The 13,825-nt window shown below is 47.1% G+C and overlaps 1 protein-coding gene across 2 annotated transcripts in view; it reads right to left on the reverse strand.

Moving 5' to 3' along the window:
* The window catches only part of CFAP36 (cilia and flagella associated protein 36), a 50,417-nt gene extending 37,150 nt beyond the window's left edge, over window positions 1-13,267 (reverse strand). For both annotated transcript variants that reach the window (XM_056567732.1, XM_056567730.1), the window contains exon 1: window positions 13,014-13,267. In XM_056567732.1, coding sequence (XP_056423707.1) covers window positions 13,014-13,116 — 103 coding nt within the window. In that variant the 5' untranslated portion in view covers window positions 13,117-13,267. The remainder of the gene's footprint in view (window positions 1-13,013) is intronic.
* Window positions 13,268-13,825: the final 558 nt, after the last annotated feature.

The following is a 13,825-nucleotide window of genomic DNA, read 5'->3' on the forward strand; positions in this document are numbered from 1 at the left end:
TAAAGTAGACATTTTGTATTTGTGAATCAATATAGAATGTATTTGGTATGTCTATTTTCCTTACAAGCAGAGAGCTTCAAAGTTAGAAAAATGCAAAATTTTAAATTTTTCATCAAATTTTTGCATTTTTAACCAAGAAATGATGCAAGTATCGACAAAAATTTACCACTACCATAAAGTAGAATATGTCACGAAAAAACAAACTCTGAATCAAATTTATAAGTAAAAGCATCCCAGAGTTATTAATGCTTAAAGTGACAGTGGTCAGATTTGCAAAAAATGCTCCCGTCCTTAGGGTCATAATGGGCTCCGTCCCCAAGGGGTAAAGATCGCTTTCTTACAAGTGTATTATAAACACAAGACTTTGCCCTAGGCTGCATTCACATCTCGTTTTTGCAATACGGTTCCCGTATCAGTTTTTTTTGTAAAAATAATGTATGTCTCAAAACCGAACCATATACAACCGTATATACACCTCTGTACGGTTTTAAACCATATACGGTATGAAAACGGATGTCTGGTTGCATATGGTTTCATAAGTTTTTTGAAGAAAAAAAAAACAGATACAGTTTTATGTTTGTCCTTAATTAAAGTTCTTCTTGTTCTATTTGTGGGAAGAACTTTCGGCGTGCACTGCGCATGTGCAAACTGCTAAACCGTATTGTGCAAACTGTATGAAACCGTCCACATATACGGTTCTGTAGGGTTCCCATTGACCACCATTTTTTTTTTTTTTTAAACGTATACGGGTTGTATACGTTTTTTCACCCAGACATAAAACCGTAGTAGACTACGGTTTTGTGTATGGGAAAAAAAAACGGATAAAACTGTAAATGATGCAAAACTTACACAACCAGATGCTACATTTGGCATACGATTTTCAGTGACATGTTTATACATACGGTTTGCAATATGGTTCCATACGGTTTTTACATTGAAACCGGATACGGGAACCGTATTGCAAAAAAGAGATGTGAATGCAGCTTGACGGAGAGTCTGATGACCTGACCTGATATTTGTCAGGCCAGGGAATGTGGCTGTAATACAAATGCAAAAATGTGTCCATCATACCATGTGCTTGCAATCTCTTTTACATTATTATATAATACCTACGGTACATTTGTAATTTTTTTTTCTCTTTGTTTTGTGTTGTCAATGAAGCTACATGAGAATACTAATTATAAGGGTGCAAGCCACTACAAGACAGGCCCATCCCTGCACTGAAAAACACCCTAGGCAAAACCAGCTGAAGGACTGGCATTTGGTATTTTAACCCCTTAAGGACCCGGGGTTTTTCCGTTTTTGCATTTTCGTTTTTTCCTCCTTACCTTTAAAAAAACTATTTCAATTTTGCACCTAAAATCCATATGATGGCTTATTTTTGGCGCCACCAATTCTACTTTGTAATGATGTCAGTCATTTTACGCAAAATCAACAAAAAAAAACGCCATTTTGTAAATTTTGGGGGCTTCTGTTTCTACACAGTAAATTTTTCGGAAAAAAATGACACCTTATCTTTATTCTGTAGGTCCATACGATTAAAATGATACCCTACTTATATAGGTTGGATATTGTCGTACTTCTGGAAAAAATAACTACATGCAGGAAAATGTATACGATTAAAATTGTCATCTTCTGACCCCTATAACTTTATTTTACCGCGTATGGGGCGGTATGAGGGCTCATTTTTTGCGCCGTGATCTGAAGTTTTTAGCGGTACCATTTTTGCATTGATAGGACTTATTGATCGCTTTTTATTCATTTTTTCAGGATATAAAAAGTGACCAAAAAATGCACTATTTTGGACTTTGGAATTTTTTTGCGCGTACACCATTGACCGAGCGGTTTAATTAACAATATATTTTTATAATTCGGACATTTCCGCAAGCGGTGATACCATATATGTTTATTTTTATTTACACTGTTTTTTTTAAATGGGAAAAGGGGGGTGATTCAAACTTTTAATTAGGGAAGGGGTTAAATGATCTTTAGGGTACGTTCACACGGGCAGATTTTTTTGAAAGTTTTCCGCTGCGTATTTGAAAGTGGGCGGGCTCTTCTCGGCTGTCCGCAGCAGATTTTCCACGGTGGAATTTACACTGCGGAAAATCCGCCGCAGTTCCTACTGACTTCAATGGGGCTTGCGACGGATTTTCCACGGAAAATCTGGTGTGGACAGCTGAGAAGAGCCTGCCCCCTTTCAAATACGCAGCGGAAAACCCGCAAAAAAATCCGCTTGTGTGAACGTACCCTTATTCACTTTTTTTTTTTGCAATGTTATAGCTCCCATAGGGACCTATAACACTGACTCACTGATCTTTTACATTGATCAGTGGTTTCTCATAAGAAACCACTGATCGATGATTCTGCTGATTGACTGCTCATGCCTGGATCTCAGGCACTGAGCAGTCATTCGGCGATTGGACAGCATGGAGGCAGGTATGTAAGCTGTTCGGGATGCCGCTATTTCAATGCCGCGCGCTATTAGCCATGGGTCCCGGCCGTTCTTAGAGGCCGTGGCCCCGCGTTATTGAACGGGAGCGGACTCAGGAAGTAGCCCCCCAAAATTTTTAGGCAATTTCTCCCGAGTACGGCGATACCCCATATGTGGCCCTAAACTGTTGCCTTGAAATACGACAGGGCTCCGAAGTGAGAGCGCCATGGGCATTTGAGGCCTGAATTAGGGATTTGCATAGGGGTGGACATATGGGTATTCTACGCCAGCGATTCCCAAACAGGGTGCCTCCAGTCAACAGCTGTCCGGCAATACTGGGAGTTGTTGTTTTGCAACAGCTGGAGGCTCCATTTTGAAAACAGTGGCGTACCAGAGGTTTTTCATTTTTATTGGGGAGGGGGGCTGTGTAGGGGTATGTGTATATGTAGTGTTTTTTACTTATTTTATTTTGTGTTAGTGTAGTGTAGTGTTTTTAGGGTACAGTCACACAGGCGGGGGATTACAGCGAGTTTCCCGCTGCGAGTTTGAGCTGACGCGCAAAATTTGCTGCATCGCAAACTTGCAGCCTGATACTCACTGTAAGCCCCCAGCCCATGTGAATGTACCCTGTACATTCACAGGGGGGGGGGAACCTCCAGCTGTTGCAAAACTACAACTCCCAGCATGCACGGTCTATCAGTGCATGCTGGTAGTTATAGTTTTGCAACAGCTGGAGGCACACGGGTTGGGAAACACTGAGTTAGGAAACAGACAATGTTTCCCAACCAGTGTGCCTCCAGTTGTTGCAAAACCACAACTCCCAGCATGCCCAGGCAGCCGAATGGCATATTGGGAGTAGTGGTTACGCAACAGCTGGAGGAGAACAGTGGTGTCCAAGCTGTAGCCCTCCAGATCTTGCAAAACTACAACTCCCAGTATGCCAAAACTGTCCAGGCATGCTGGGAGTTGTAGTTCTGCAACATCTGAAGGGCCAGATGTTACAGAACTACAACTCCCAGCATGCCTGCACAGTAAGGGCATGCTGAGGATGTGTAGTTTTGCAACATCTGGAAGGGCACAGTGGTCTCCAAACTGTGGACCTCCAGATGTTGCAAAACTGCAACTCCCAGCATGCCCAGACGCCAAGGGCTGTCTGGGCATGCTGGGAGTTGTAGTTTACAGGTTCCCATTAAAGCAATGCACGTCGCTTTACGGCGACATGCATTGCTGTAAAGGGCCCGACTGCGGCTGAAGAGGAACTCACCTGTCGCCGCCGCCGTCTTCATCGCCGGGATCCGGGTCTTCAGGGACATCCAGGGGCCGGGCAGGGGGGGCGGGAGGAAGTAACCGCCCCCCCTGCGATTTGTCGGTTAACTAACCGATGGATCGCAGGGGATAGGAGGAGGTGGCAGGCTTGCCACCTCGCTCCTATACTTTAGCATGGTCCTGGATGTCTGTGACAGCCGGGATCATGCAAAATTACCGGGCGGTCGGGTCCCAGAGACCCGATCAGCCCGGTATCGCCGCAGATCGCAGGGGCGATTTCCCTAGCGATTTGTGGCGATCGCCAACATGGGGGGCCTACATGGCCCCCCTCGGCGTTTTCCCTGGATGCCTGCTGAAGGATTTCAGCAGGCATCCGCTTCCGATCTCTGCCCGGGGACGCGGCAGAGACCGGAGAAACACCAGGACGTACTAATACATCCTGGGTCCTTAAAGCCCAGGGTGCCAGGACGTTCTAGTACGTCCTGGGTCCTTAAGGGGTTAAAGGCTACACAATGACTTTACCATAGACACATTTTTAAAAATTTTAAAATGCATTATTATTTACAATTTAAAAATGCCTCTGAAAAATCAAATCAGCAGCCTGATTGGTTACTTTGGGCAACTGCACCACTCTTCTTCTGCAAAGATTTTAATAAACCTCCCCAATTTCTTTTAATATTAAGACTGGTTAATAGAGATGAGCGAATTTACAGTAACTTGATTTGTCACGAACCTCAAGGCTCGGCAGTTGATGACTTATCCTGCATAAATTAGTTCTGCTTTCAGGTGCTCCGGTGGGCTGGAAAAGGTGGATACATTCCTAGAAGAGAGTCTCCTAGGACTGTATTCACCTTTTCCAGCCCACCAGAGCACCTGAAAGCAGAACTAATTTATGCAGGATAAAGTCAGAAACCACCGAGCTTCGTGACAAATCAAATTTCTTTAACTTTGCTCATCTCTACCGGCTAATATTAAAATGAAAACTGTCCGCTTTCTTCCCCTGCACTAACCAGCAGTACTGGCTGATCGTGCGGGGGATGCTGATCAGTTTCATGCTTACCATGCCGGGATCCGCCGCGCTGTTCGGCCATAATCTTCTATTGTCTGTATATTCAAATGAGGTTTTAACTGGCACTCTGACGTCAGTGCCGGGCCACAGCACCGCCCAGCTCATCAATATTCCTCCCCTCCCTCTTCTCCCCGCTCTGTAATGAAGAGAGAGGGGAGGAATATTGATGAGCTGGGCGGTGCTGCGGCCCGGCACTGACGTCAGAGTGCCAGTTACATTTTCCAATCCCCTTCTGGGAGGAGATCCTCCCTTTCGGGGAACAATACCCTACCTGTAACCCAATTAAAATATAACTTTTATTCTTATTTCTTAAAAGGTCTATCTATGATTGTGAAACTTATGTATATTTAAAACTATCAGGAAAGACAGTGTGTCTTCTAGTATAAGCCCACTTGATGGTGCTATAGTACTGGTGTAGGAGTTATCTTATTTCTCACTGGGCATGGTCAGTATATCCACTCTACCATCACACAGTAACTCCGCACCCTTGACACACACTGTGTTCCTGTCTAAAAACTTGATAAATTGCTCAAACGTTTCGTTAGAAAACTAACTTCTTCAGAGAGCTGCCTAATATGGCGTTCAGCGTGCAGTGCAGGGAGGATCTCCTCCCAGAAGGGGATTGGAAAATGTATTATTGAACCCATAACCCAATGGGACCATTGGTGTTAGAGTGCCAGTTAACACCTGATTTGAATATACAGAAAATAGAAAATTAAGGCCGAACAGTGCGGCGGATCCAGGCGCAGTAAGCATGAAACTGATCAGCGTCCCCCGCACTACCAGCCAGTACTGCTGGTTAGTGCGGGGGTAGAAAGCTGACAGTTTTCCTTTAAGATTTGTGCCTTTGCGGGACAAAAAAAACGTAGACAGAATCTCAAAATCGTCTGCTGATGTACCTGTGCTCGGACGGGCATGGGCCCTATTAAAGTCAATGACCTGAACGTAGTCACCCAGGGGAACATATATCAATGTTTGATTATGTATTCCTTTTTTCAGTAATTTTTTTCTTACAGTTTTTTTTGCTTATGTGCAACTTATACATGAATTTGTTTCAGCCTGTTGATAAATTTCAGTAGTACAAAAATAAATAAAAGATAACACAATTTAATATAATAACAGATGTAATGGTTGTTGGTAGTTCCCCTCTGCATCCAGGTGTTTGAGGATCCAATAGTTTATTCTTCCCTACAGCCTCGCTACAATACGAGCACGCTGTCATTTCAGTCATCCAAGCTACGAGCGACATTACACATGACCCTGAGAGCTGTGTCAGTCACAGATTCATTCAATTTGACAGTAAGAGAAACATTGCAAGTGTACAACACCATTCATTCAAAATGACAGACATCACGACAGGACCGGCCGCACCCTCTGATAGGCCAATGAGATCAGTCAGGTGCTGGTGGTATCCAAAGTGACACAGATATGGTCCCCCTTATAGTCTGCTTATAAGGGAGCAGTCTCTACTATCGCCACCATATAAGAGGACAGTCCTCCTTATCACCTTTGTATAACAGGATGGCTCCCCCTTATCGCCTCCATATAACAGGACATTCCTTCTTCTTCCCCCTCTATATAAACAGGACAGCTCCCCTTTCTCCCCTCCATAAAACAGGATGGCTCCCCCTTCTCCTGTCCATATAACAGGACGGCTCCCCCCTTTTCAGCCTTTTATACACTAACAGGATGATCCTCTATATTAAAAAAATAATAATAATTACCCATAGTAGCTCACAGTATTGGGATTGGCGCTGTGCTGGCAACTATAGTGCACCCCCAGGACCACTACAGTCCTATGACAGCACAAGGTAGAAAGGGGGTTACTTACTTCCTTTCCCTTAATCACAAGCTTGTTCCTCCTTCCTCCCCCATACTGAGGTACACAGCTATATATACACACAATTGTCTACCCTCCTCCCCCATACCAGTGTACACGGATATATACACGCTTACTCCTCCCCCATACCGGGGTACACGGTTATATACACGCTTACTCCTCCCCCATACCGGGGTACACGGATATATACACGCTTACTCCTCCCCCATACCGGGGTACACGGTTATATACACGCTTACTCCTCCCCCACACCGGGGTACACGGATATATACATTACTCCTCCCCCATACCGGGGTACACGGTTATATACATTACTCCTCCCCCATACCGGGGTACACGGATATATGCATTACTCCTCCCCCATACCGGGGTACACGGTTATATACACGCTTACTCCTCCCCCATACCGGGGTACACGGATATATACACGCTTACTCCTCCCCCATACCGGGGTACACGGTTATATACACGCTTACTCCTCCCCCACACCGGGGTACACGGATATATACATTACTCCTCCCCCATACCGGGGTACACGGTTATATACATTACTCCTCCCCCATACCGGGGTACACGGATATATGCATTACTCCTCCCCCATACCGGTGTACACGGATATATACACGCTTACTCCTCCCCCATACCGGGGTACACGGTTAGATACACGCTTACTCCTCCCCCATACCGGGGTACACGGATATATACACGCTTACTTCTCCCCCATACCGGGGTACACGGATATATACACGCTTACTCCTCCCCCACACCGGGGTACACGGATATATACATTACTCCTCCCCCATACCGGGGTACACGGATATATACATTACTCCTCCCCCATACCGGGGTACACGGATATATACATTACTTCTCCCCCATACCGGGGTACACGGTTATATACATTACTCCTCCCCCATACCGGGGTACACGGTTATATACATTACTCCTCCCCCATACCGGGGTACACGGTTATATACATTACTCCTCCCCCATACCGGGGGTACAGAGTTATATACATTACTCCTCCCCCATTACCGGGGTACACGGTTATATACATTACTCCTCCCCCATACCGGGGTACACGGTTATATACATTACTCCTCCCCCATACCGGGGTACACGGATATATACATTACTCCTCCCCCATACCGGGATACACGGATATATACATTACTCCTCCCCCATACCGGGGATACACGGATATATACATTACTCCTCCCCCATACCGGGGTACACGGATATATACATTACTCCTCCCCCATACCGGGGTACACGGATATATACATTACTCCTCCCCCATACCGGGGTACACGGATATATACATTACTCCTCCCCCATACCGGGGTACACGGATATATGCATTACTCCTCCCCCATACCGGGGTACACGGATATATGCATTACTCCTCCCCCATACCGGGGTACACGGATATATACATTACTCCTCCCCCATACCGGGGTACACGGATATATACATTACTCCTCCCCCATACCGGGGTACACGGATATATACATTACTCCTCCCCCATACCGGGGTACACGGATATATACATTACTCCTCCCCCATACCGGGGTACACGGATATATACATTACTCCTCCCCCATACCGGTGTACACGGATATATACATTACTCCTCCCCCATACCGGGGTACACGGTTATATACATTACTCCTCCCCCATACCGGGGTACACGGATATATACATTACTCCTCCCCCATACCGGGGTACACGGATATATACATTACTCCTCCCCCATACCGGGGTACACGGATATATACATTACTCCTCCCCCATACCGGTGTACACGGATATATACATTACTCCTCCCCCATACCGGTGTACACGGATATATACATTACTCCTCCCCCCATACCGGGGTACACGGTTATATACATTACTCCTCCCCCATACCGGGGTACACGGATATATACATTACTCCTCCCCCATACCGGGGTACACGGATATATACATTACTCCTCCCCCATACCGGGGTACACGGATATATACATTACTCCTCCCCCATACCGGGGTACACGGATATATACATTACTTCTCCCCCATACCGGGGTACACGGTTATATACACATTACTCCTCCCCCATACCAGGGTACACGGTTATATACATTACTCCTCCCCCATACCGGGGTACACGGTTATATACATTACTCCTCCCCCATACCGGGGTACAGAGTTATATACATTACTCCTCCCCCATACCGGGGTACACGGTTATATACATTACTCCTCCCCCATACCAGGGTACACGGTTATATACATTACTCCTCCCCCCATACCGGGGTACACGGTTATATACATTACTCCTCCCCCATACCGGGGTACAGAGTTATATACATTACTCCTCCCCCATACCGGGGTACACGGTTATATACATTACTCCTCCCCCATACCGGGGTACACGGTTATATTACATTACTCCTCCCCCATACCGGGGTACACGGTTATATACATTACTCCTCCCCCATACCGGGGTACACGGTTATATACATTACTCCTCCCCCATACCGGGGTACACGGATATATACATTACTCCTCCCCCATACCGGGATACACGGATATATACATTACTCCTCCCCCATACCGGGGTACACGGATATATACATTACTCCTCCCCCATACCGGGGTACACGGATATATGCATTACTCCTCCCCCATACCGGGGTACACGGTTATATACATTACTCCTCCCCCATACCGGGGTACACGGATATATACATTACTCCTCCCCCATACCGGTGTACACGGATATATACATTACTCCTCCCCCATACCGGTGTACACGGATATATACATTACTCCTCCCCCATACCGGGGTACACGGTTATATACATTACTCCTCCCCCATACCGGGGTACACGGATATATACATTACTCCCTCCCCCATACCGGGGTACACGGATATATACATTACTCCTCCCCCATACCGGGGTACACGGATATATACATTACTCCTCCCCCATACCGGGGTACACGGATATATACATTACTCCTCCCCCATACCGGGGTACACGGTTATATACACATTACTCCTCCCCCATACCGGGGTACACGGTTATATACATTACTCCTCCCCCATACCGGGGTACACGGTTATATACATTACTCCTCCCCCATACCGGGGTACAGAGTTATATACATTACTCCTCCCCCATACCGGGGTACAGAGTTATATACATTACTCCTCCCCCATACCGGGGTACACGGTTATATACATTACTCCTCCCCCATACCAGGGTACACGGTTATATACATTACTCCTCCCCCATACCGGGGTACACGGTTATATACATTACTCCTCCCCCATACCGGGGTACAGAGTTATATACATTACTCCTCCCCCATACCGGGGTACACGGTTATATACATTACTCCTCCCCCATACCGGGGTACACGGTTATATACATTACTCCTCCCCCATACCGGGGTACACGGTTATATACATTACTCCTCCCCCATACCGGGGTACACGGTTATATACATTACTCCTCCCCATACCGGGGTACACGGTTATATACATTACTCCTCCCCCATACCGGGGTACACGGATATATACATTACTCCTCCCCCATACCGGGATACACGGATATATACATTACTCCTCCCCCATACCGGGGTACACGGATATTATACATTACTCCTCCCCCATACCGGGGTACACGGATATATGCATTACTCCTCCCCCATACCGGGGTACACGGTTATATACATTACTCCTCCCCCCATACCGGGGTACACGGTTATATACATTACTCCTCCCCCATACCGGGGTACACGGTTATATACATTACTCCTCCCCCATACCGGGGTACACGGATATATACATTACTCCTCCCCCATACCGGGATACACGGATATATACATTACTCCTCCCCCATACGGTGTACACGGATATATACATTACTCCTCCCCCATACCGGGGTACACGGATATATACATTACTCCTCCCCCATACCGGGGTACACGGATATATACATTACTCCTCCCCCATACCGGGGTACACGGTTATATACATTACTCCTCCCCCATACCGGGGTACACGGATATATACATTACTCCTCCCCCATACCGGGGTACACGGATATATACATTACTCCTCCCCCATACCGGGGTACACGGATATATACATTACTCCTCCCCCATACCGGTGTACACGGATATATACATTACTCCTCCCCCATACCGGTGTACACGGATATATACATTACTCCTCCCCCATACCGGGGTACACGGTTATATACATTACTCCTCCCCCATACCGGGGTACACGGATATATACATTACTCCTCCCCCATACCGGGGTACACGGATATATACATTACTCCTCCCCCATTACCGGGGTACACGGATATATACATTACTCCTCCCCCATACCGGGGTACACGGATATATACATTACTTCTCCCCCATACCGGGGTACACGGTTATATACACATTACTCCTCCCCCATACCAGGGTACACGGTTATATACATTACTCCTCCCCCATACCGGGGTACACGGTTATATACATTACTCCTCCCCCATACCGGGGTACAGAGTTATATACATTACTCCTCCCCCATACCGGGGTACACGGTTATATACATTACTCCTCCCCCATACCAGGGTACACGGTTATATACATTACTCCTCCCCCATACCGGGGTACACGGTTATATACATTACTCCTCCCCCATACCGGGGTACAGAGTTATATACATTACTCCTCCCCCATACCGGGGTACACGGTTATATACATTACTCCTCCCCCATACCGGGGTACACGGTTATATACATTACTCCTCCCCCATACCGGGGTACACGGTTATATACATTACTCCTCCCCCATACCGGGGTACACGGTTATATACATTACTCCTCCCCCATACCGGGGTACACGGATATATACATTACTCCTCCCCCATACCGGGATACACGGATATATACATTACTCCTCCCCCATACCGGGGTACACGGATATATACATTACTCCTCCCCCATACCGGGGTACACGGATATATGCATTACTCCTCCCCCATACCGGGGTACACGGTTATATACATTACTCCTCCCCCATACCGGGGTACACGGATATATACATTACTCCTCCCCCATACCGGTGTACACGGATATATACATTACTCCTCCCCCATACCGGTGTACACGGATATATACATTACTCCTCCCCCATACCGGGGTACACGGTTATATACATTACTCCTCCCCCATACCGGGGTACACGGATATATACATTACTCCTCCCCCATACCGGGGTACACGGATATATACATTACTCCTCCCCCATACCGGGGTACACGGATATATACATTACTCCTCCCCCATACCGGGGTACACGGATATATACATTACTCCTCCCCCATACCGGGGTACACGGTTATATACACATTACTCCTCCCCCATACCGGGGTACACGGTTATATACATTACTCCTCCCCCATACCGGGGTACACGGTTATATACATTACTCCTCCCCCATACCGGGGTACAGAGTTATATACATTACTCCTCCCCCATACCGGGGTACAGAGTTATATACATTACTCCTCCCCCATACCGGGGTACACGGTTATATACATTACTCCTCCCCCATACCAGGGTACACGGTTATATACATTACTCCTCCCCCATACCGGGGTACACGGTTATATACATTACTCCTCCCCCATACCGGGGTACAGAGTTATATACATTACTCCTCCCCCATACCGGGGTACACGGTTATATACATTACTCCTCCCCCATACCGGGGTACACGGTTATATACATTACTCCTCCCCCATACCGGGGTACACGGTTATATACATTACTCCTCCCCCATACCGGGGTACACGGTTATATACATTACTCCTCCCCATACCGGGGTACACGGTTATATACATTACTCCTCCCCCATACCGGGGTACACGGATATATACATTACTCCTCCCCCATACCGGGATACACGGATATATACATTACTCCTCCCCCATACCGGGGTACACGGATATATACATTACTCCTCCCCCATACCGGGGTACACGGATATATGCATTACTCCTCCCCCATACCGGGGTACACGGTTATATACATTACTCCTCCCCCATACCGGGGTACACGGTTATATACATTACTCCTCCCCCATACCGGGGTACACGGTTATATACATTACTCCTCCCCCATACCGGGGTACACGGATATATACATTACTCCTCCCCCATACCGGGATACACGGATATATACATTACTCCTCCCCCATACCGGGGTACACGGATATATGCATTACTCCTCCCCCATACCGGGGTACACGGTTATATACATTACTCCTCCCACATACCGGGGTACACGGATATATATACTCTGAGGATACGCCGCAAAGCATCACGGGAAGGTGAGCGGCCGCTCCGGTACCTGAGCATTTGTTCTCTATGAAGCCGCAGACTGGCGCCGTCCAGGCGGGGCAGCCGAGGAAGGCCAGCACACTGTCCAGCACCCACTCCACGTCCTCGGCCATTGAGAACAGCTCTGAAGCCGCACACACCGGGACCGGCCCGCAGGACTCCCCCGCTATTACTTCGCCACAGAACCAGAGTCAGGACCCCGGATGAAGTGTGAGAGGCCGGGAGCGCGCAGGTGCTGAGGGCGGAGGCATCTCCATGACAACCGGCGTCACCACCATGGACTGCTCGAGGCGGGAGCGCGCTCAATCACTGTGGTGTATACGGTATGGCTGAGCGGCAGGAGTAGTAGAGTGTATCATCACACAGGCCGCTCATCCACTCCTAGGTGCCAACCAGAGCGGTCACTGGGGGAGGAAGAGGAGGACAGAAGGGCCGGTGTGCTCTATTTTATAGATGATTAAAGTACTACAAGTCCCAGGCGTACCCCACTCACTAGGTTATACATTTAGAAAGTAATGTAGGGGTGGAGTGGTACTCAGGGGCATATAGTACATCATTTACATTTAGCAAAAGAATCATAGGACATTGTAAAATGGAATGATTGGCTGGGACATTCTAAACAGTATAGTGGGATGATTGACTGCAATTCTCATAACTATCACTAGATGTCACTACACTTTATACACTCATGGTAAATCACAGTGGCCCTCATTTACTAAGAAAATCGGGTTGTAAGTCTATCTTGCTTTCTTACCCGACTGCTTTTTTCCCCTGGTATTTATTATTATGTCGCATCCTGTTTGTCGCACGTGGGTTTTGTAG

Source organism: Hyla sarda, chromosome 3, assembly GCF_029499605.1.
Source record: "Hyla sarda isolate aHylSar1 chromosome 3, aHylSar1.hap1, whole genome shotgun sequence".
Lineage (NCBI taxonomy): Eukaryota > Metazoa > Chordata > Amphibia > Anura > Hylidae > Hyla > Hyla sarda.